The sequence below is a fragment of the Anomalospiza imberbis genome, unplaced genomic scaffold, assembly GCF_031753505.1.
Source record: "Anomalospiza imberbis isolate Cuckoo-Finch-1a 21T00152 unplaced genomic scaffold, ASM3175350v1 scaffold_144, whole genome shotgun sequence".
Taxonomy (NCBI): domain Eukaryota; kingdom Metazoa; phylum Chordata; class Aves; order Passeriformes; family Viduidae; genus Anomalospiza; species Anomalospiza imberbis.
Genome location: NW_027099779.1, coordinates 71,106 through 92,343, shown reverse-complemented (window position 1 = coordinate 92,343; position 21,238 = coordinate 71,106). Strand labels below are relative to the sequence as shown.

At 52.9% G+C, this 21,238-nt stretch overlaps 2 protein-coding genes across 2 annotated transcripts in view; one reads left to right on the top strand and one right to left on the bottom strand.

The window, feature by feature from the left end:
- LOC137466157 (bromodomain-containing protein 4-like) overlaps positions 1-19,896 on the top strand; it is a 30,311-nt gene extending 10,415 nt beyond the window's left edge. The window contains exons 4-6 of the mRNA XM_068178012.1: positions 9,136-9,335; positions 14,683-14,981; positions 19,729-19,896. Of these exons, the coding sequence (XP_068034113.1) occupies positions 9,136-9,335; positions 14,683-14,981; positions 19,729-19,841 (612 nt within the window). The 3' untranslated portion in view covers positions 19,842-19,896. The remainder of the gene's footprint in view (positions 1-9,135; positions 9,336-14,682; positions 14,982-19,728) is intronic.
- LOC137466156 (bromodomain-containing protein 4-like) overlaps positions 1-21,238 on the bottom strand; it is a 137,556-nt gene that overhangs the window by 47,039 nt on the left and 69,279 nt on the right.

The window sequence follows — 21,238 nt, the reverse complement described above, 5'->3', positions numbered from 1 at the left end:
AATCGTTGGGTTTGTTGACCTAAAATCATTGGGTTTGTTGACCTAAATCGTTGGGTTTGTTGACCTAAATTTTTGGGTTTGTTGACCTAAATCGCTGGGTTTGTTGACCTAAATTTTTGGGTTTGTCAGCCCAAAATCATTGGGTTTTTCGACCCAAAATCGTTGGGTTTGTTGACCTAAAATCATTGGGTTTGTCGACCCAAAATCGTTGGGTTTGTTGACCCAAAATCGTTGGGTTTGTCAGCGTAAAATCGTTGGGTTTGTTGACCTAAATTTTTGGGTTTGTCGACCCAAAATCCTTGGGTTTGTTGACTGAAATCGTTGGGTTTGTTAACCCAAAATAGTTGGGTTTGTTGACCAAAATCGTTGGGTTTGTTGACCTAAATCATTGGGTTTGTTAACCCAAAATAGTTGGGTTTGTTGACCAAAATCGTTGGGTTTGTCAGCCCAAAATTGTTGGGTTTGTCGACCCAAAATAGTTGGGTTTGTCGACCCAAAATAGTTGGGTTTGTTGACCTAAATCGTTGGGTTTGTCGACCCAAAATCGTTGGGTTTGTCGACACAAAATCGTTGGGTTTGTTGACCAAAATCGTTGGGTTTGTTGACCTCAATTTTTGGGTCTGTCAACCCAAAATCGTTGGGTTTATCGACCCAAAATCGTTGGGTTTGTCGACCCAGAATCGTTGGGTTTGTTGACCTGAATCGTTGGGTTTGTCGACCCAGAATGATTGGGTTTGTCGACCCAAAATCGTTGGGTTTGTCGACACAAAATCGTTGGGTGTGTCGACCCAAAATCGTTGGGTTTGTCGACACAAAATAGTTGGGTTTGTTGACCAAAATCGTTGGGTTTGTCAGCCCAAAATCGTTGGGTTTGTCGACCCAAAATAGTTGGGTTTGTCAGCCCAAAATCGTTGGGTTTGTCAACCCAAAATCGTTGGGTTTGTTGACCCGAATCGTTGGGTTTGTTGACCTAAAATCATTGGGTTTGTCAGCGTGAAATCGTTGGGTTTGTTGACCTCAATTTTTGGGTTTGTCAGCCCAAAATCGTTGGGTTTGTTGACCCAAAATAGTTGGGTTTGTTGACCTGAATCGTTGGGTTTGTCGACCCAGAATCGTTGGGTTTGTCGACCCAAAATCGTTGGGTTTTTCGATCCAAAATAGTTGGGTTTGTCAACACAAAATCATTGGGTTTTTCGACCCAAAATCGTTGGGTTTGTCAACACAAAATCATTGGGTTTGTCAACCCAAAATCGTTGGGTTTGTCGACCCAGAATCGTTGGGTTTGTTGACCTGAATCATTGGGTTTGTCGACCCAAAATCGTTGGGTGTGTCAACCCAAAATCGTTGGGATTTTCAACCCAAAATCATTGGGTTTGTCAACACAAAATCGTTGGGTTTGTCGACCCAAAATCGTTGGTTTTGTTGACCTAAATTGTTGGGTTTGTTGACCTAAAATCATTGGGTTTGTCAACCCAAAATCGTTGGGTTTATCAACCCAAAATCGTTGGTTTTGTTGACCTAGAGTTTGTCGACCCAAAATCGTTGGGTTTGTTGACCTAAATCGTTGGGTTTGTCAGCGTAAAATCGTTGGGTTTGTTGACCTAAATTGTTGGGTTTGTTGACCTAAATCGTTGGGTTTGTTGACCTAAATTGTTGGGTTTGTTGACCTAAATCGTTGGGTTTATCAACCCAAAATCGTTGGGTTTGTCGACACAAAATCGTTGGGTTTGTTGACCAAAATCGTTGGGTTTGTCAACACAAAATCGTTGGGTTTGTCAACACAAAATCGAGGGGTTTGTCAGCGTAAAATCGTTGGGTTTGTTGACCTAAATTTTTGGGTTTGTCGACCAAAAACATTGGGTTTATCGACCCAAAATCGTTGGGTTTGTTGACCAAAATCGTTGGGTTTGTCAACCCAAAATCGTTGGGTTTGTCGACCCAAAATCGTTGGGTTTGTCAACCCAGAATCGTTGGGTTTATTGACCTAAATTGTTGGGTTTGTTGATGGAAATCATTGGGTAGGTCAACCCCAAAATTGTTGGTTTTGTCAACCCGAAGTCGTTGGGTTTGTCAACCCCAAAATCGATGGGTTTGTCAACCCGAAGTCGTTGGATTTGTCAGCCTGGAATCGTTGCGTTTGTTGACCTAAATTATTAGGTTTGTCAGCCCCAAATCATTGGGTTTGTTGACCTAAAATCGTTGGGTTTGTCGACGCAAAATCGTTGGGTTTGTTGACCTAAATAGTTGGGTTTGTCAGCCCAAAATCGTTGGGTTTGTTGACCTGAATCATTGGGTTTGTCAGCCCAAAATCATTGGGTTTGTTGACCCAGAATCGTTGGGTTTGTCAGCCCAAAATCGTTGGGTTTGTCGACCCAAAATCGTTGGGTTTGTCGACCCAAAATCGTTGGGTTTGTTCACCAAAATCGTTGGGTTTGTCGACCCAAAATCGTTGGGTTTGTCAGCCCAAAATCATTGGGTTTGTCAGCCCAAAATCATTGGGTTTGTCGACCCAAAATCATTGGGTTTGTTGACCTAAAATCCTTGGGTTTGTTAACCCAAAATCGTTGGGTTTGTCAGCGTAAAATCGTTGGGTTTGTCGACCCAAAATCGTTGGGTTTGTCGACCCAAAATCGTTGGGTTTTTCGACCCAAAATCGTTGGGTTTGTCGACCCAAAATCGTTGGGTTTTTCGACCCAAAATCGTTGGGTTTTTTGACCCAAAATCTTTGGGTTTGTTGATCTGAATCGTTGGGTTTATTGACCTAAAATCATTGGGTTTGTCAACCCAAAATCATTGGGTTTGTTGACCTAAAATCATTGGGTTTGTCAGCCTGGAATCGTTGGGTTTGGTGACCCAGGATTCTTGAGTTTGTCGCTCCAAAATAGTTGGGTTTGTCAACTCAAAATCGTTGGGTTTGTTCACCAAAATCGTTGGGTTTGTTGACCTAAATCGTTGGGTGTGTCGACCCAAAATCGTTGGGTTTGTCAGCGTAAAATCGTTGGGTTTGTTCACCAAAATCGTTGGGTTTGTTGACCTAAATCGTTGGGTGTGTCGACCCAAAATCGTTGGGTTTGTCAGCGTAAAATCGTTGGGTTTGTTGACCTAAATTTTGGCGTTTGTTGACCTAAATCGTTGGGTTTGTTGCCCAAAATCGTTGGGTTTGTTGACCAAAATTGTTGGGTTTGTCATCCCAAAATCTTTGGGTTTGTTAACCCAAAATCGTTGGGTTTGTTGACCTGAATCGTTGGGTTTGGTGACCCAGGATTCTTGAGTTTGTCGCTCCAAAATCGTTGGGTGTCTTGGCCCAAAGCTGTTGGCTTGACTCAAAGCAGTTGAGATTGTTGACCCCGGATTGTTGAGTTTGTCGATCCAAAATTCTGGGGTTTATCTAAAATTTTTGAGTTGACCCAAAACTGTTGGGTTGGTCAACCCAAGGTTGTTGCGTCGACTCAAAAATGTTGTGTTTGACCCAAAATTGTTGGGTTTGACCCAAAATTGTTGGGTTTGACCCAAAATTTTTGGGTTTGACCCAAAATTGACGGGTTTGACCCAAAATTGTTGCGTTTGACCCAAAATTGTTGCGTTTGACCCAAAATCGTTGCGTTTGACCCAAAATTGTTGCGTTTGACCCAAAATCGTTGCGTTTGACCCAAAATCGTTGCGTTTGACCCAAAATTGTCGGTTTTGACCCAAAATTGTCGGGTTTGACCCAAAATCGTTGCGTTTGACCCAAAATCGTTGGTTTTGACCCAAAATCGTCGCGTTTGACCCAAAATCGTTGGGTTGGTTGCTCCAGAGCTGCTCGGTATGTTGACCTAAAGTTGCGTTGCGTTGACTCCAAGCCGTTGGGTTGGTTGACCCAAAGAGGTCGGTTTGACCGGAAATTGTCGGGTTTTTTGACCCAAAATCGTTGGTTGGGTTTGTTGACCCGAAATCGTGGGTTGGACCCAAAATTGTCGGGTTTGACCCAAAATCGTTGCGTTTGACCCAAAATCGTTGCGTTTGACCCAAAATCGTTGCGTTTGAGCCAAAATCGTCGCGTTTGACCCAAAATCGTTGGGTTGGTTGCTCCAGAGCTGCTCGGTATGTTGACCTAAAGTTGTGTTGCGTTGACGCCAAGCCGTTGGGTTGGTTGACCCAAAGAGGTCGGTTTGACCGGAAATTGTCGGGTTTGACCCAAAATCGTTGGTTGGGTTTGTTGACCCGAAATCGTGGGTTGGACCCAAACTCCTTGGGTTCGTTGACCCAAAATCCATGAGGTCGTTGGCTTGAAAGCCTTGGGTCGACCCCAAAGTCATCGGGAAACTCGACCCAAGACTCAGTGACCAGGTGGGGTCATGGGTGGGGTTTGGTGGCATTGGAGATCTCCATGGAACCTCTGGAGGTGACCAGGTGTGGTCATGGCTTGGGTTTGATGGCCTTGGAGGTCTCCATGGAACATCTGGAGGTGACACTAATGGTGTGGTCAGCCATGGTTTGGTTTGGTGACCCTGGAGATCTCCATGGAACCTCTGGAGGTGATCAGGTGTGGTCATGGGTTGGGTTTGGTGACCCTGGAGATCTCCATGGAACCTCTGGAGGTGATCAGGTGTGGTCATGGGTTGGGTTTGGTGACCCTGGAGATCTCCATGGAACCCCTGGAGGTGACACTCAGGGTGTGGTCAGCCATGGGTTGGTTGTGGTGACCCTGGAGGTCTCCATGGAGCCCCTGGAGGTGACCAGGTGTGGTCATGGGTGGGGTTTGATGACCCTGGAGATCTCCATGGAACCTCTGGAGGTGACACTCAGGGTGTGGCCATGGTTGGGTTTGGTGACCCTGGAGATCTCCATGGAACCTCTGGAGGTGATCAGGTGTGGTCATGGGTTGGGTTTGGTGACCCTGGAGGCCTCCATGGAACCTTTGGAGGTGACCAGGTGTGGTCATGGGTGGGGTTTGATGACCCTGGAGATCTCCATGGAACCTCTGGAGGTGACCCTTAGGGTCGGTCAGCCATGGGTGGGGTTTGATGACCCTGGAGATCTCCATGGAGCCATTGGAGGTGACCAGGTGTGGTCAGCCCTGGGTTGGGTTTGATGACCCTGGAGATCTCCATGGAACTCCTGGAGGTGACTCTTAGGGTGTGGCCATGGCTTGGTTTTGGTGACCCTGGAGGTCTCCATGGAACCTTTGGAGGTGACAGTGACCAGATGGGGTCATGGGTGGGGTTTGGTGACCCTGGAGGTCTCCATGGAACCTCTGGAGGTGACACTCAGGGTGTGGTCAGCCATGGGTGGGGTTTGATGGCCTTGGAGATCTCCATGGAACCTTTGGAGGTGACCAGGTGTGGTCATGGGTTGGGTTTGGTGACCTTGGAGATCTCCATGGAACCTCTGGAGGTGACACTTAGGGTGTGGTCAGCCATGGGTGGGGTTTGGTGACCCTGGAGGTCTCCATGGAACCACTGGAGGTGACACTCAGGGTGTGGTCAGCCATGGTTGGGTTTGGTGACCCTGGAGGTCTTCATGGAACCATTGGAGGTGACCAGGTGTGGTCAAGGGTGGGGTTTGATGACCCTGGAGGTCTCCATGGAGCCCCTGGAGGTGACACTCAGGGTGTGGTCATGGGTTGGGTTTGATGACCCTGGTGGTGTCCAGGGGACCCCTGGAGGTGACACTCAGGGTGTGGTCAGCCATGGGTGTGGTTTGGTGACCCTGGCGTTCTCCATGGAACCATTGGAGGTGACCAGGTGTGGTCATGGGTTGGGTTTGATGACCCTGGAGATCTCCATGGAACCTCTGGAGGTGACACTTAGGGTGTGGTCAGCCATGGGTCGGGTTCGGTGACCCTGGAGGTGTCTATGGAACCTCTGGAGGTGACACTCAGTGACCAGGTGTGGTCATGGGTGGAGTTTGATGGCCTTGGAGATCTCCATGGAACCTCTGGAGGTGACCAGGTGTGGTCATGGCTTGGGTTTGATGGCCTTGGAGGTCTCCATGGAACCCCTGGAGATGACACTCAGGGTGTGGTCAGCCATGGGTTGGGTTTCATGGCCCTGGAGATCTCCATGGAACCTCTGGAGGTGACACTCAGGGTGTGGTCAGCCATGGGTTGGGTTTGATGGCCTTGGAGGTCTCCATGGAACATCTGGAGGTGACACTCAGGGTGTGGTCAGCCATGGGTTGGGTTTGGTGACCCTGGAGGTCTTCATGGAACCATTGGAGGTGACACTAAGCCACGCAGTGTGGTCATGGGTGGGGTTTGGTGACCCTGGCGTTCTCCATGGAACCTTTGGAGGTGACACTTAGGCTGTGGTCAGCCATGGGTCGGGTTCGGTGACCCTGGAGGTGTCTATGGAACCTCTGGAGGTGACACTCAGTGACCAGGTGTGGTCATGGGTGGGGTTTGATGGCCTTGGAGGTCTCCATGGAACCCCTGGAGGTGACCAGGTGTGGTCGTGGCTTGGTTGTGGTGACCCTGGAGGTCTCCATGGAACCTCTGGAGGTGACACTTACGGTGTGACCATGGCTTGGTTGTGGTGACCCTGGCGTTCTCCACGGAACCCCTGGAGATGACACTTAGGGTGTGGTCAGCCATGGGTGGGGTTTGTTGACCCTGGAGGTCTCCATGGAGCCCCTGGAGGTGACACTCAGTGACCTGGTTGGGTCATGGGTGGGGTTTGGTGACCCTGGCGCTCTCCGTGGAACCCCTGGAGATGACACTTAGGGTGTGGTCATGGCTTGGTTGTGGTGTCCCTGGTGCTCTCCATGGAACCTCTGGAGATGACCAGGTGTGGTCATGGCTTGGTTGTGGTGACCCTGGCGTTCTCCATGGAACCCCTGGAGATGACAGGGTGTGGTCATGGCTTGGTTTTGATGACCCTGGCGCTCTCCATGGAACCATTGGAGATGACACTTAGGGTGTGGCCGTGGGTTGGGTTTGGTGACCCTGGCGCTCTCCATGGAACCCCTGGAGATGACACTTAGGGTGTGGTCAGCCATGGGTTGGTTGTGGTCAGCCATGGCTTGGTTGTGATGACCCTGGCGCTCTCCATGGAACCCCTGGAGATGACACTTAGGGTGTGGTCAGCCATGGGTTGGGTTTGGTGACCCTGGCGTTCTCCATGGAACCCCTGGAGATGACCAGGTGTGACCATGGCTTGGTTGTGGTGACCCTGGTGTTCTCCATGGAGCCCCTTGAGGTGACACTCAGGGTGTGGTCAGCCATGGGTTGGGTTTGGTGACCCTGGAGGTCTCCATGGAGCCCCTGGAAGTGACACTCAGTGACCAGGTGTGGTCATGGGTTGGGTTTGGTGACCCTGGAGGTCTCCATGGAACCTCTGGAGGTGACACTCAGTGGCCAGGTGTAGTCAGGGGTTGGTTTTGGTGACCCTGGAGGTCTCCATGGAGCCCCTGGAGATGACACTTAGGGTGTGGTCATGGCTTGGTTGTGATGACCCTGGAGGTCTCCGTGGAACCTTTGGAGGTGACACTTAGGGTGTGGTCAGCCATGGGTTGGGTTTGGTGACCCTGGCGCTCTCCATGGAACCATTGGAGATGACCAGGTGTGGCCATGGCTTGGTTGTGGTGACCCTGGCGCTCTCTGTGGAGCCCCTGGAGATGACCAGGTGTGGTCAGCCATGGCTTGGTTGTGGTGACCCTGGCGTTCTCCATGGAACCATTGGAGATGACACTTAGGGTGTGGCCATGGGTTGGGTTTGGTGACCCTGGCGCTCTCCGTGGAACCCCTGGAGATGACCAGGTGTGGTCATGGGTTGGTTGTGGTGACCCTGGCGCTCTCCATGGAACCCCTGGAGATGACCCGGTGTGGTCATGGGTTGGGTTTGATGACCCTGGTGGTGTCCATGGACCCCCTGGAGGTGACCAGGTGTGGCCGTGGGTTGGGTTTGGTGACCCTGGCGTTCTCCATGGAACCCCTGGAGATGACGCTCATTGACCAGGTGTGGCCATGGCTTGGGTTTGGTGACCCTGGCGCTCTCCGTGGAGCCCCTGGAGATGACACTTAGGCTGTGGTCAGCCATGGCTTGGGTTTGGTGACCCTGGCGTTCTCCGTGGAACCCCTGGAGATGACACTTAAGGTGTGGCCATGGCTTGGGTTTGGTGACCCTGGCGCTCTCCATGGAACCCCTGGAGGTGACACTTAGGGTGTGGTCAGCCCTGGGTTGGGTTTGGTGACCCTGGCGCTCTCCATGGAACCCCTGGAGATGACCAGGTGTGGCCGTGGCTTGGTTTTGATGACCCTGGTGGTGTCCATGGAGCCCCTGGGGATGACCAGCTGTGGTCAGCCGTGGCTTGGTTGTGGTGACCCTGGCGCTCTCCATGGAACCATTGAAGGTGACGCTTAGGCTGTGGTCATGGTTTGGTTGTGGTGACCCTGGCGCTCTCCATGGAGCCCCTGGAGATGACCCGGTGTGACCATGGCTTGGGTTTGGTGACCCTGGCGCTCTCCGTGCAACCCCTGGAGATGACCCGGTATGGTCATGGTTAGGTTGTGGTGACCCTGGCGCTCTCCGTGGAGCCCCTGGAGGTGACCTGGTGTGGTCAGCCCTGGGTTGGGTTTGGTGACCCTGGCGCTCTCCATGGAGCCCCTGGAGATGACACTTAGGCTGTGGCCATGGTTTGGTTGTGGTGACCCTGGCGTTCTCCATGGAACCCCTGGAGATGACACTTAGGGTGTGGTCAGCCCTGGGTTGGGTTTGGTGACCCTGGCGCTCTCCATGGAACCCCTGGAGATGACCAGGATTGGTCATGGTTCGGTTGTGGTGACCCTGGCGCTCTCTGTGGAGCCCCTGGAGATGACCCGGTGGGGTCATGGTTCGGTTGTGGTGACCCTGGCGCTCTCTGTGGAACCCCTGGAGATGACCAGGTATGGTCATGGTTAGGTTGTGGTGACCCTGGCGCTCTCCATGGAACCCCTGGAGATGACCAGGTGTGGCCATGGCTTGGTTTTGATGACCCTGGCGCTCTCCGTGGAGCCCTGCCCGTTGATCTGCGCGTCCGCGCCGCTCTTGCTCAATCCCACCTCGCCGTGGGCGCCCTCGGGGCCGACCCCGGCGCGGCCGCGGCGCCCGGGCCGGTTCCGAGGCGTGCCGGGACCCTCCCCGGAGACGTTCTCCGACGCCGCCCCGTTGCCCGCAGCTCAAGGCCGTGCACGAGCAGCTGGCGGCGCTGTCCCAGCCGCAGCAGAACAAACCAAAGAAGAAGGAGAAGGACAAGAAGGAGAAGAAGAAGGAGAAGCACAAAAAGAAGGAGGAGCTGGAGGACGCCAAGAAGAGCAAGGCCAAGGAGCCGCCGCCCAAGAAGGCCAAGAAGAGCAACAGCAACAGCGGCGCCGCCAGGTGGGCCCTTCCCACGATCCCCTGGGGCACTTGGGGGGTTCCCCCGGCGCTAATTGAGGTAATTAACGCCGGGCTCTTAACGAGGCGCCTCCCGGCCCCAGGTGAGGGGTGGGGTTGGGCCCGGCCCTGAGGGCGGCTCAGGGTTTGGGGCCGGTTCTTCTCCGGGGCTGCTGGGGACACCGGGAGGGGCGGGTGGAGGCGGGCTCGCGGCGTCCAGGAGCAGATTAGGCTCGGCTTTGGGTGTCCAGGAGCAGATTAAGCTGGGCTTTGGGTGTGCAGGAGTTAATTAATCTGGGCTTTGGGTGTCCAGGAGCAGATTAGGCTCGGCTTTGGGCGTGCAGGGACAAGTTAAGCTGGGCTTTGGGTGTCCAGGAGCAGATTAGGGCCGGCTTTGGGTGTGCAGGAGTTAATTAATCTGGGCTTTGGGTGTGCAGGAGTAAATTAAGCTCAGTTTTGGGTGTCCAGGAGTAAATTAAGCTCAGTTTTGGGTGTCCAGGAGTAAATTAAGCTCAGTTTTGGGTATCCAGGAGCAGATTAAGCTGGGCTTTGGGTGTGCAGGAGTTAATTAATCTGGGCTTTGGGTGTCCAGGAGCAGATTAGGCCCGGCTTTGGGTGTCCAAAACCAGCTTGAGCTCAGCTTTGGGTGTCCAAAACGAGCTTGAGCTCAGCTTTGGGTGTCCAAAATCATCTTGAGCTCAGCTTTGGGTGTCCAAAACCAGCTTGAGCTCAGCTTTGGGTGTCCAAAACGAGCTTGAGCTCAGCTTTGGGTGTCCAAAATCATCTTGAGCTCAGCTTTGGGTGTCCAAAACCAGCTTGAGCTCGGCTTTGGGTGTCCAAAATCATCTTGAGCTCAGCTTTGGGTGTCCAAAACCAGCTTGAGCTCAGCTTTGGGTGTCCAGGACCAGCTTGAGCTCAGCTTTGGGTGCCCAAAATCATCTTGAGCTCAGCTTTGGGTGTCCAAAACCAGCTTGAGCTCAGCTTTGGGTGTCCAGGACCAGCTTGAGCTCGGCTTTGGGTGTCCAAAACCAGCTTGAGCTCAGCTTTGGGTGTCCAAAATCATCTTGAGCTCAGCTTTGGGTGTCCAAAACCAGCTTGAGCTCAGCTTTGGGTGTCCAGGACCAGCTTGAGCTCGGCTTTGGGTGTCCAGGACCAGTTTGAGCTCAGCTTTGGGTGTCCAAAACCAGCTTGAGCTCAGCTTTGGGTGCCCAAAATCATCTTGAGCTCAGCTTTGGGTGCCCAAAATCATCTTGAGCTCAGCTTTGGGTGTCCAAAATCATCTTGAGCTCGGTTTTGGGTGTCCAGGACCAGCTTGAGCTCAGCTTTGGGTGTCCAAAACCAGCTTGAGCTCGGCTTTGGGTGTCCAAAATCATCTTGAGCTCAGCTTTGGGTGTCCAGGACCAGCTTGAGCTCAGCTTTGGGTGTCCAAAACCAGCTTGAGCTCGGCTTTGGGTGTCCAAAATCATCTTGAGCTCAGCTTTGGGTGTCCAGGACCAGCTTGAGCTCAGCTTTGGGTGTCCAAAACCAGCTTGAGCTCAGCTTTGGGTGCCCAAGAGAGGCTTGAGCTCAGCTTTGGGTGTCCAGGACCAGCTTGAGCTCGGCTTTGGGTGTGCAAAACCAGCTTGAGCTCGGCTTTGGGTGTCCAAAACCAGCTTGAGCTCAGCTTTGGGTGTCCAAAATCATCTTGAGCTCGGCTTTGGGTGTCCAGGACCAGCTTGAGCTCGGCTTTGGGTGTCCAAAATCATCTTGAGCTCGGCTTTGGGTGTCCAAAATCATCTTGAGCTCAGCTTTGGGTGTCCAGGACCAGCTTGAGCTCAGCTTTGGGTGTCCAAAACCAGCTTGAGCTCAGCTTTGGGTGCCCAAGAGAGGCTTGAGCTCAGCTTTGGGTGTCCAGGACCAGCTTGAGCTCGGCTTTGGGTGTGCAAAACCAGCTTGAGCTCGGCTTTGGGTGTCCAAAACCAGCTTGAGCTCAGCTTTGGGTGTCCAAAATCATCTTGAGCTCGGCTTTGGGTGTCCAGGACCAGCTTGAGCTCGGCTTTGGGTGTCCAAAATCATCTTGAGCTCGGCTTTGGGTGTCCAAAATCATCTTGAGCTCAGCTTTGGGTGTCCAGGACCAGCTTGAGCTCAGCTTTGGGTGTCCAAAACCAGCTTGAGCTCGGCTTTGGGTGTCCAAAACCAGCTTGAGCTCGGCTTTGGGTGTCCAGGACCAGCTTGAGCTCAGCTTTGGGTGCCCAAAATCTTCTTGAGCTCAGCTTTGGGTGTCCAGGACCAGCTTGAGCTCGGCTTTGGGTGTCCAAAACGAGCTTGAGCTCAGCTTTGGGTGTCCAGGACCAGCTTGAGCTCAGCTTTGGGTGTCCAAAACGAGCTTGAGCTCAGCTTTGGGTGTCCAAAACCAGCTTGAGCTCAGCTTTGGGTGTCCAGGATCATCTTGAGCTCGGCTTTGGGTGTCCAAAATCATCTTGAGCTCGGCTTTGGGTGTCCAAAACCAGCTTGAGCTCAGCTTTGGGTGTCCAGGACCAGCTTGAGCTCGGCTTTGGGTGTCCAGGACCAGCTTGAGCTCAGCTTTGGGTGCCCAAAATCCTCTTGAGCTCAGCTTTGGGTGCCCAAAATCATCTTGAGCTCAGCTTTGGGTGCCCGACATCATCTTGAGCTCGGCTTTGGGTGTCCAAAACCAGCTTGAGCTCAGCTTTGGGTGTCCAAAATCATCTTGAGCTCAGCTTTGGGTGTCCAAAATCATCTTGAGCTCAGCTTTGGGTGCCCAAAACCAGCTTGAGCTCAGCTTTGGGTGTCCAAAATCATCTTGAGCTCAGCTTTGGGTGTCCAAAATCATCTTGAGCTCAGCTTTGGGTGCCCAGGACCAGCTTGAGCTCAGCTTTGGGTGTCCAAAACCAGCTTGAGCTCAGCTTTTGGTGCTCCAGGAGCCGGTGGAGCTCGGTCCGGACCCTCTTGAGCTCCCCTTGGGGTCACCCCACATTTTAAGCTCAGCTTTCCACCCCAACTCCCGCCCGAGCTTCGCCTCGACGCCTCACTCGCGTTTAGGATAAAGTCTGAGCTTCCTCCGGCTCCTGCGGCTTAGGGCCAGGTTTAGGGCACGCCTAAGGTCAGGTTTAGGCCAGGTTTAGCTCGAAAAATGCCGTTTTTTGGTCCTGTGAGCAGCGGGGAGGAGCCAGCGGCAAAGTTCCCCCGCTCCCGTGGCTTAGGGCTGGGTTTAGGCTGGGTTTAAGTTGACTTTAGGGCCGCAATTCCATTTCCTTGGTCGTCGGAACAGCAAGAAGCAGCCAGCGGTGAAGCTCTGCAGCTCCTGTGGCTTAGGCTGGGTTTAGGCCCGGTTTAAGTCTAGAACCCCATTTTCTGGTTGCGTGCACCGCCAGAAGGAGGCGGTGGCCCTCAGGTCCTCCAGATCCTCTGTGTTAGGACCAGTTTAGGCTGGGTTTAGAACACATTTAGGCTGGGTTTAGGCTGGGTTTAGGCCTAAACCACCATCTTTAGTTGATGTGCACAGCCAGAAGGAGCCGTGACCCTCAGGTACTCCCGATCCAGTGTCTTAGGACCAGTTTAGGCCGGGTTTAGACCGGGTCTAGGCTGGGTTTAGGCCGGGTTTAGGCCTAAACCACCATCTTTAGTTGATGTCCACAGCCAGAAGGAGCCGGTGGCCCTCAGGTCCTGCAGATCCTGTGCGTTAGGACCAGTTTAGGCCGGGTTTAGAACACATTTAGTCTGGGTTTAGGCCGGGTTTAGAACACATTTAGGCTGGGTTTTGGCCGGGTTTAGACTGGGTTTAGGCCTAAACCACCATCTTTAGTTGATGTGCACAGCCCGAAGGAGCCGGTGGCCCTCAGGTCCTGCAGATCCTGTGCGTTAGGACCAGTTTAGGCCGGGTTTAGAACACATTTAGGCCAGGTTTAGAACACATTTAAGCTGGGTTTAGAACACATTTAGGCTGGGTTTAGGCTGGGTTTAGAACACATTTAGGCTGGGTTTAGGCCTATACCACCATCTTTAGTGTATGTGCACTGCCAGAAGGAGCCGGTGGCCCTCAGGTCCTCCCGATCCAGTGTCTTAGGACCAGTTTAGGCTGGGTTTAGGCCAGGTTTAGAACACGTTTAGGCTGGGTTTAGAACATGTTTAGGCTGGGTTTAGGCCGGGTTTAGGCCTAAACCACCATCTTTAGTTGATGTCCACAGCCAGAAGGAGCCGGTGGCCCTCAGGTCCTCCCGATCCTGTGCGTTTAGGACCAGTTTAGGCCGGGTTTAGAACACATTTAGGCTGGGTTTCGGCCGGGTTTAGTCCTAAACCGCCATCTTCCGTTGTCGCGCGCAGCAAGAAGGAGCCGGTGGCCCTCAGGTCCTCCCGATCCAGTGTCTTAGGACCAGTTTAGGCCGGGTTTAGAACACATTTAGGCTGGGTTTAGGCCGGGTTTAGGCTGGGTTTAGGCGTAAACCACCATCTTTAGTTGATGTGCAGAGCCAGAAGGAGCCCATGACCCTCAGGTCCTCCCGATCCAGTGTCTTAGGACCAGTTTAGGCCGGGTTTAGACCGGGTCTAGGCTGGGTTTAGGCTGGGTTTAGGCGTAAACCACCATCTTTAGTTGATGTGCACAGCCCAAAGGAGCCCATGACCCTCAGGTCCTCCCGATCCAGTGTCTTAGGACCAGTTTAGGCCGGGTTTAGAACACGTTTAGCCCAGGTTTCCGGGTTTAGTCCTAAACCGCCATCTTCCGTTGTCGCGCGCAGCAAGAAGGAGCCGGTGGCCCTCAGGTCCTGCAGATCCTGTGCGTTAGGACCAGTTTAGGCCGGGTTTAGAACACATTTAGGCCGGGTTTAGGCTGGGTTTAGGCTGGGTTTAGATCACATTTAGGCTGGGTTTAGGCCAGGTTTAGGCTGGGTTTAGGCGTAAACCACCATCTTTAGTTGATGCGCACAGCCCGAAGGAGCCCATGACCCTCAGGTCCTCCCGATCCAGTGTCTTAGGACCAGTTTAGGCCAGGTTTAGAACACGTTTAGGCTGGGTTTAGGCTGGGTTTAGAACATGTTTAGGCTGGGTTTAGGTCTAAACCACCATCTTTAGTTGATGTGCCCAGCCAGAAGGAGCTGGTGGCCCTCAGGTCCTCCTGATCCAGTGTCTCAGGACCAGTTTAGGCCGGGTTTAGAACACATTTAGGCCGGGTTTCGGCCGGCTTTAGTCCTAAACCGCCATTTTCCGTTGTCGCGCGCAGCCAGAAGGAGCCCATGACCCTCAGGTCCTCCCGATCCAGTGTCTTAGGACCAGTTTAGGCTGGGTTTAGCCCGCGTTTAGGCCGGGTTTCGGCCGGGTTTAGTCCTAAACCGCCATCTTCCGTTGTCGCGCGCAGCAAGAAGGAGCCGGCGCCGGTGAAGCCCAGCAAAGCCGCGCCCGCCTACGAGTCGGAGGAGGAGGAGAAGTGCAAGCCCATGTCCTACGAGGAGAAGCGCCAGCTGAGCCTGGACATCAACAAGCTGCCGGGCGAGAAGCTGGGCCGCGTGGTGCACATCATCCAGTCCCGCGAGCCCTCGCTCAAGAACTCCAACCCCGACGAGATCGAGATCGACTTCGAGACGCTGAAGCCGTCGACGCTGCGCGAGCTCGAGCGCTACGTCACCTCCTGCCTGCGCAAGAAGAGGAAACCCCCAGGTACTTCCCACCCCCCGGGTCCGCGCCCGGGTTTTCCGGCGGTTCCGGCGCCGGGGGAGGGTTTGGGGGTCGTTTCCGGCCCCTCGGCGGCGGGTGGGGCTCAAGACGGTGGCCGCGGCGGCGGCGGCGCCGTCTTTGTCAGAATCGCCGGTTTCGTTGTGGAGTTTCAGCGTTTTCGGTTGTCGAGCGCATGCTGGCGACAAACCAGCTGGGGTGAGCCGGTTGAGTTTAGGACCGACCAGCTGGGTTTAGGACCAACTGGTTGAGTTTAGGACCAACCGGTTGAGTTAGGACCGACCAGCTGGGTTTAGCGTGACCCAGTTGAGTTTAGGACCAACCGGTTGGGTTTGGGATCGACTGGTTGAGTTTGGGACCAACCGGTTGAGTTTGGGACCAACCGGTTGAGTTTAGGACCGACCAGCTGGGTTTAGGGTGACCCAGTTGAGTTTAGAACCAACCAGTTGGGTTTGGGATCAACTGGTTGAGTTTGGGATCAACCGGTTGAGTTAGGGACCAACCAGTTGGGTTTAGGACCAACCGGTTGAGTTTGGGACCAACCAGCTGAGTTTAGGGTGACCCAGTTGAGTTTGGGATCAACCGGTTGAGTTTGGGATCAACCGGTTGAGTTTAGGATGACCCGGTTGAGTTTAGGACCGACCAGCTGGGTTTAGGGTGACCCGGTTGAGTTTATACCAACCGGTTGGGTTTGGGACCGACCAGCTGAGTTTAGGACCAACCGGTTGGGTTTAGGATCAACCGGTAACCGGTTGAGTTTAGGATGACCTGGTTGAGTTTAGGACCAACCGGTTGAGTTTGGGACCAACCAGATGAGTTTAGGGTGACCCGGTTGAGTTTAGGGTTGACCAGCTGAGTTTAGGGTGACCAGGTTGAGTTTGGATCAACCGGTTGAGTTTGGGATGACCCGGTTGGGTTCAGGACCCGACCAGCTGGGTTTAGCGTGACCCGGTTGAGTTTAGGACCAACCAGTTGGGTTGGGGACCAACCGGTTGAGTTTAGGATGACCCAGTTGAGTTTAGGGCTGACCAGCTGAGTTTAGGACCGACCGGTTGAGTTTGGGACTGACCAGCTGAGTTTAGGATGACCCGGTTGAGTTTGGGATCAACCGGTTGAGTTTAGGATGACCCAGTTGAGTTTAGGATGACCCGGTTGAGTTTAGGACCAGCCAGTTGGGTTTAGGATGATCCAGTTGAGTTTAGGACCAACCGGTTGAGTTTGGGATCAACCAGCTGAGTTTAGGATGACCCGGTTGCGTTTAGGCCCAACCAGTTGAGTTTGGGACCAACTGGTTGAGTTTAGGACCAGCCAGTTTGGTTTAGGGTGACCCGGTTGAGTTTAAGACCAACCGGTTGAGTTTAGGACCAACCGGTTGGGTTTAGGATGACCCAGTTGAGTTTAGGACCAACCGGTTGAGTTTAGGACCAACCGGTTGAGTTTAGGATCAACCGGTTGGGTTTAGGATGACCCGGTTGAGTTTAGGGACCAACCGGTGAGTTTAGGACCAACCGGTTGAGTTTGGGACCAACCAGCTGAGTTTAGGATGACCCGGTTGAGTTTAGGACCAACCAGTTGAGTTTGGGATCAACCAGTTGAGTTTGGGACCAGCCGGTTGGGTTCAGGATGACCCGGTTGGGTTTAGGATGACCCCGTTGGGTTTAGAATGGCCCCGTTGGGTTTAGGACCAGCCGGTTGGGTTTAGGATGACCCAGTTGGGTTTAGGACGACCCGGTTGAGTTCAGGATGACCCGGTTGAGTTCAGGATGACCCCGTTGGGTTTAGAACCAACCAGTTGAGTTTAGGACGACCCCATTGAGTTTAGGACCAGCCGGTTGGGTTCAGGATGACCCCGTTGAGTTCAGGATGACCCCGTTGGGTTTAGGATGACCCCGTTGGGTTCAGGATGACCCGGTTGGGTTCAGGACGACCCCGTTGAGTTTAGGATGACCCGGTTGGGTTTAGGATGACCCCGTTGAGTTCAGGATGACCCCGTTGGGTTTAGGATGACCCCGTTGGGTTCAGGATGACCCGGTTGGGTTCAGGACGACCCCGTTGAGTTTAGGATGACCCGGTTGGGTTCAGGACGACCCCGTTGAGTTCAGGATGACCCAGTTGGGTTTAGAACCAACCAGTTGAGTTTAAGATGACCCCATTGGGTTTTGGACCAGACGGTTGGGTTTAGGATGACCCGGTTGGGTTTGGGATGACCCCGTTGGGTTTGGGATGACCCCGTTGGGTTTAGGATGACCCGGTTGGGTTTTGAACCAACCAGTTGAGTTTAAGACGACCTCATTGAGTTTAGGACCAGCCGGTTGGGTTCAGGACGACCCCGTTGAGTTCAGGATGACCCGGTTGGGTTTATGACCAGCCGGTTGGGTTTAGGATGACCCAGTTGAGTTTAGGACCAACCGGTTGGGTTCAGGATGACCCGGTTGGGTTCAGGACGACCCCGTTGGGTTCAGGACGACCCGGTTGGGTTCAGGATGACCCAGTTGGGTTCAGGATGACCCCGTTGGGTTTAGGATGACCCTGTTGAGTTTAGGACCAGGTGGTTGGGTTTGGGATGACCCAGTTGGGTTCAGGATGACCCCGTTGGGTTTAGGACGACCCCGTTGGGTTTAGGACGACCCGGTTGGGTTTAGGATGACCCGGTTGGGTTTAGGATGACCCGGTTGGGTTTAGGACGACCCCGTTGGTTACAGGATGACCCCGTTGAGTTTAGGATGACCCCGTTGGGTTCAGGACGACCCCGTTGGGTTTAGTATGACCCGGTTGGGTTCAGGACGACCCAGTTGAGTTTGGGACGACCCCGTTGGGTTCAGGATGACCCCGTTGGGTTCAGGATGACCCGGTTGGGTTCAGGATGACCCCGTTGGGTTTAGGATGACCCCGTTGGGTTTAGGATGACCCCGTTGGGTTCAAGATGACCCGGTTGGGTTTAGGATGACCCCGTTGGGTTTCGGACCAGCCGGTTGGGTTCAGGACGACCCAGTTGGGTTCAGGATGACCCCGTTGAGTTTAGAACCAACCAGTTGGGTTTAGAATGACCCAGTTGGGTTTAGGCTGACCCGGTTGGGTTCAGGACGACCCAGTTGGGTTCAGGATGACCCGGTTGGGTTTAGGACCAGCCGGTTGGGTTTAGTACGACCCGGTTGAGTTTAGGATGACCCGGTTGGGTTTAGTATGACCCGGTTGGGTTCAGGACGACCCCGTTGGGTTTGGGACGACCCCGTTGGGTTTGGGATGACCCGGTTGGGTTTAAGACGACCCCGTTGAGTTTAGGACCAGCCGGTTGGGTTTGGTACGACCCCGTTGAGTTCAGGATGACCCCGTTGGGTTCAGGATTACCCGGTTGGGTTTAGGACGACCCCGTTGGGTTCAGGATGACCCCGTTGGGTTCAGGACGACCCCGTTGGGTTCAGGACGACCCCGTTGGGTTCAGGATGACCCGGTTGGGTTTAGGACCAGCCGGTTGGGTTCAGGACGACCCCGTTGGGTTCAGGATGACCCCGTTGGGTTTGGGATGACCCCGTTGGGTTTAGGACCAGCCGGTTGGGTTTAGGATGACCCCGTTGAGTTTAGGACCAGCCGGTTGGGTTTGGGATGACCCAGTTGGGTTCAGGATGACCCCGTTGGGTTTAGGACGACCCCATTGGGTTTAGGACGACCCGGTTGGGTTTAGGATGACCCGGTTGGGTTTAGGACGACCCCGTTGGGTTCAGGATGACCCCCGTTGGGTTCAGGATGACCCGGTTGGGTTCAGGATGACCCCGTTGGGTTTAGGACCAGCTGGTTGGGTTTAGGATGACCCCGTTGGGTTCAGGACGACCCTGTTGAGTTCAGGACGACCCCGTTGGGTTTAGTATGACCCGGTTGGGTTCAGGACGACCCCGTTGGGTTCAGGATGACCCGGTTGGGTTTAGGATGACCCCGTTGAGTTTAGAACCAACCAGTTGGGTTTAGAATGACCCAGTTGGGTTTAGGATGACCCTGTTGAGTTTAGGACCAGCCGGTTGAGTTTAGGATGACCCAGTTGGGTTCAGGATGACCCCGTTGGGTTTAGGACCAGCCGGTTGGGTTTAGGATGACCCGTTGGGTTTAGGATGACCCCGTTGGGTTTAGGATGACCCGGTTGGGTTCAGGATGACCCCGTTGGGTTTAGGACCAGCCGGTTGGGTTTAGGATGACCCCGTTGGGTTTAGGATGACCCCGTTGGGTTTAGGATGACCCGGTTGGGTTCAGGATGACCCCGTTGGGTTTAGGACCAGCTGGTTGGGTTTGGGATGACCCAGTTGGGTTCAGGACGACCCCGTTGAGTTCAGGACAACCCCGTTGAGTTCAGGACGACCCCGTTGAGTTCAGGACGACCCCGTTGGGTTTGGGATGACCCGGTTGGGTTCAGGACAACCCCGTTGAGTTCAGGACAACCCCGTTGAGTTCAGGATGACCCCGTTGGGTTTAGGACCAGCCGGTTGGGTTCAGGACGACCCCGTTGGGTTTAGTATGACCCGGTTGAGTTCAGGACGACCCCGTTGGGTTTGGGATGACCCGGTTGGGTTCAAGACGACCCCGTTGAGTTTAGGACCAGCTGGTTGGGTTTAGTATGACCCCGTTGAGTTCAGGACGACCCCGTTGCCATGCCCTGGTTGACCTTAGTCCAAACCCGTTGGGTTGAGGCGGTCGTTCCCCCGTTAACGCCCCCGCGCTGACGCGCTCCCGTTGTTCCCGGCAGAGAAGCTCGACGTCCTGGCCGGCTCCTCCAAGCTCAAGGGATTCTCCTCGTCGGAGTCGGAATCCAGCAGCGAGTCGAGCTCTTCCGACAGCGACGAGTCGGACTCAGGTTAGCGCTTCCCGCCTTTCCCGACCTTTTCCGGACAAATAAACTCGATTTCATTCCTGCCTTCGCCGTCCATTCTTCTTTGGGGAAGCCTTTGGAATTTCCTGACCCCCGTCCCGTGATTTTTTTTTTGGTTTTTTTTTTGGTTTTCCCGGTTTTTTTTTCGGTTTTTGGATTTTTTTTACGACGCCGGAGCGAGCGCCGCGGGAGGGTTTCGGGGAAAACGGGAATTAACGGCGGAGCTGTCGGGAACGTTGCGTGGAGATGGAGGGGCGGGGGGAAAGAAAAAAAAGACGGAGGGAAAGAGGATGTACGGGGGAAAAAATGGGGATTTGTGGAGAAAAACGAGGGAGGGAGTCGGATTTTATGGGAAAAATGGGATTTTGTGGGGGAAAAGGTGGAAGGAAAGGGGTTTTATGGGAAAAAAAACGGGGTTTTATGGGAAAAAAATGGGATTTTATGGAAAAAAGGATGGAAGGAAAGGGAGTTTATGGAAAAAAAAAGGGGATTTTATGGGGAAAAAATTGGGATTTTATGGGGGAAAAGGTGGAAGGAAAGGGGTTTTATGGGAAAAAAATGGGATTTTTATGGGGAAAAAAAAAGGATTTTGTGGAATAAAGGATGGAAGGAAAGGGATTTTATGGAAAAAAAAAAAGGGATTTTATGGGGGAAAAAGGGATTTTATGGAAAAAAGGTGGAAGGAAAGGGAGTTTATGGAAAAAAAAGGACTTTATGGAAAAAAATGGGATTTTATGGAAAAAAGGATGGAAGGAAAGGGATTTTATGGGAAAAAACATGGGATTTTGTGGATAAAAAGGTGGAAGGAAAAGGGATTTTATGGGAAAAAAATGGGATTTTATGGGGGAAAAAAAGGATTTTATGGATAAAAGGATGGAAGGAAAGGGATTTTATGGGAAAAAAAAGGGATTTTATGGGAAGAAAAAGGATTTTATGGGGAAGAAAAGGATGGAAGGAAAGGGATTTTATGGAAAAAAAGGGATTTTTATGGGGAAAAAAGGATTTTATGGAATGAAGGATGGAAGGAAAGGGGTTTTATGGGAAAAAAAAAGGGGGGTTTTATGGGGAAAAAGGGATTTTATGGAAAAAAGGTGGAAGGAAAGGGATTTTATGGGGAAAAAAAAGGGATTTTGTGGATAAAAAGGTGGAAGGAAAGGGATTTTATGGGGAAAAATGGGATTTTATGGGAAAAAGGGTGGAAGGAAAAGGGATTTTATGGGGAAAAAATGTGATTTTATGGGGAAAAGGATTTTGTGGAATAAAGGACGGAAGGAAAGGGATTTTACGGAAAAAAAAAGGGATTTTATGGGGAAAAATTGGGATTTATGGAAAAAAGGATGGACGGAAAGGGATAAAGGGATTTTATGGGGGAAAAAAAGGATTTTAT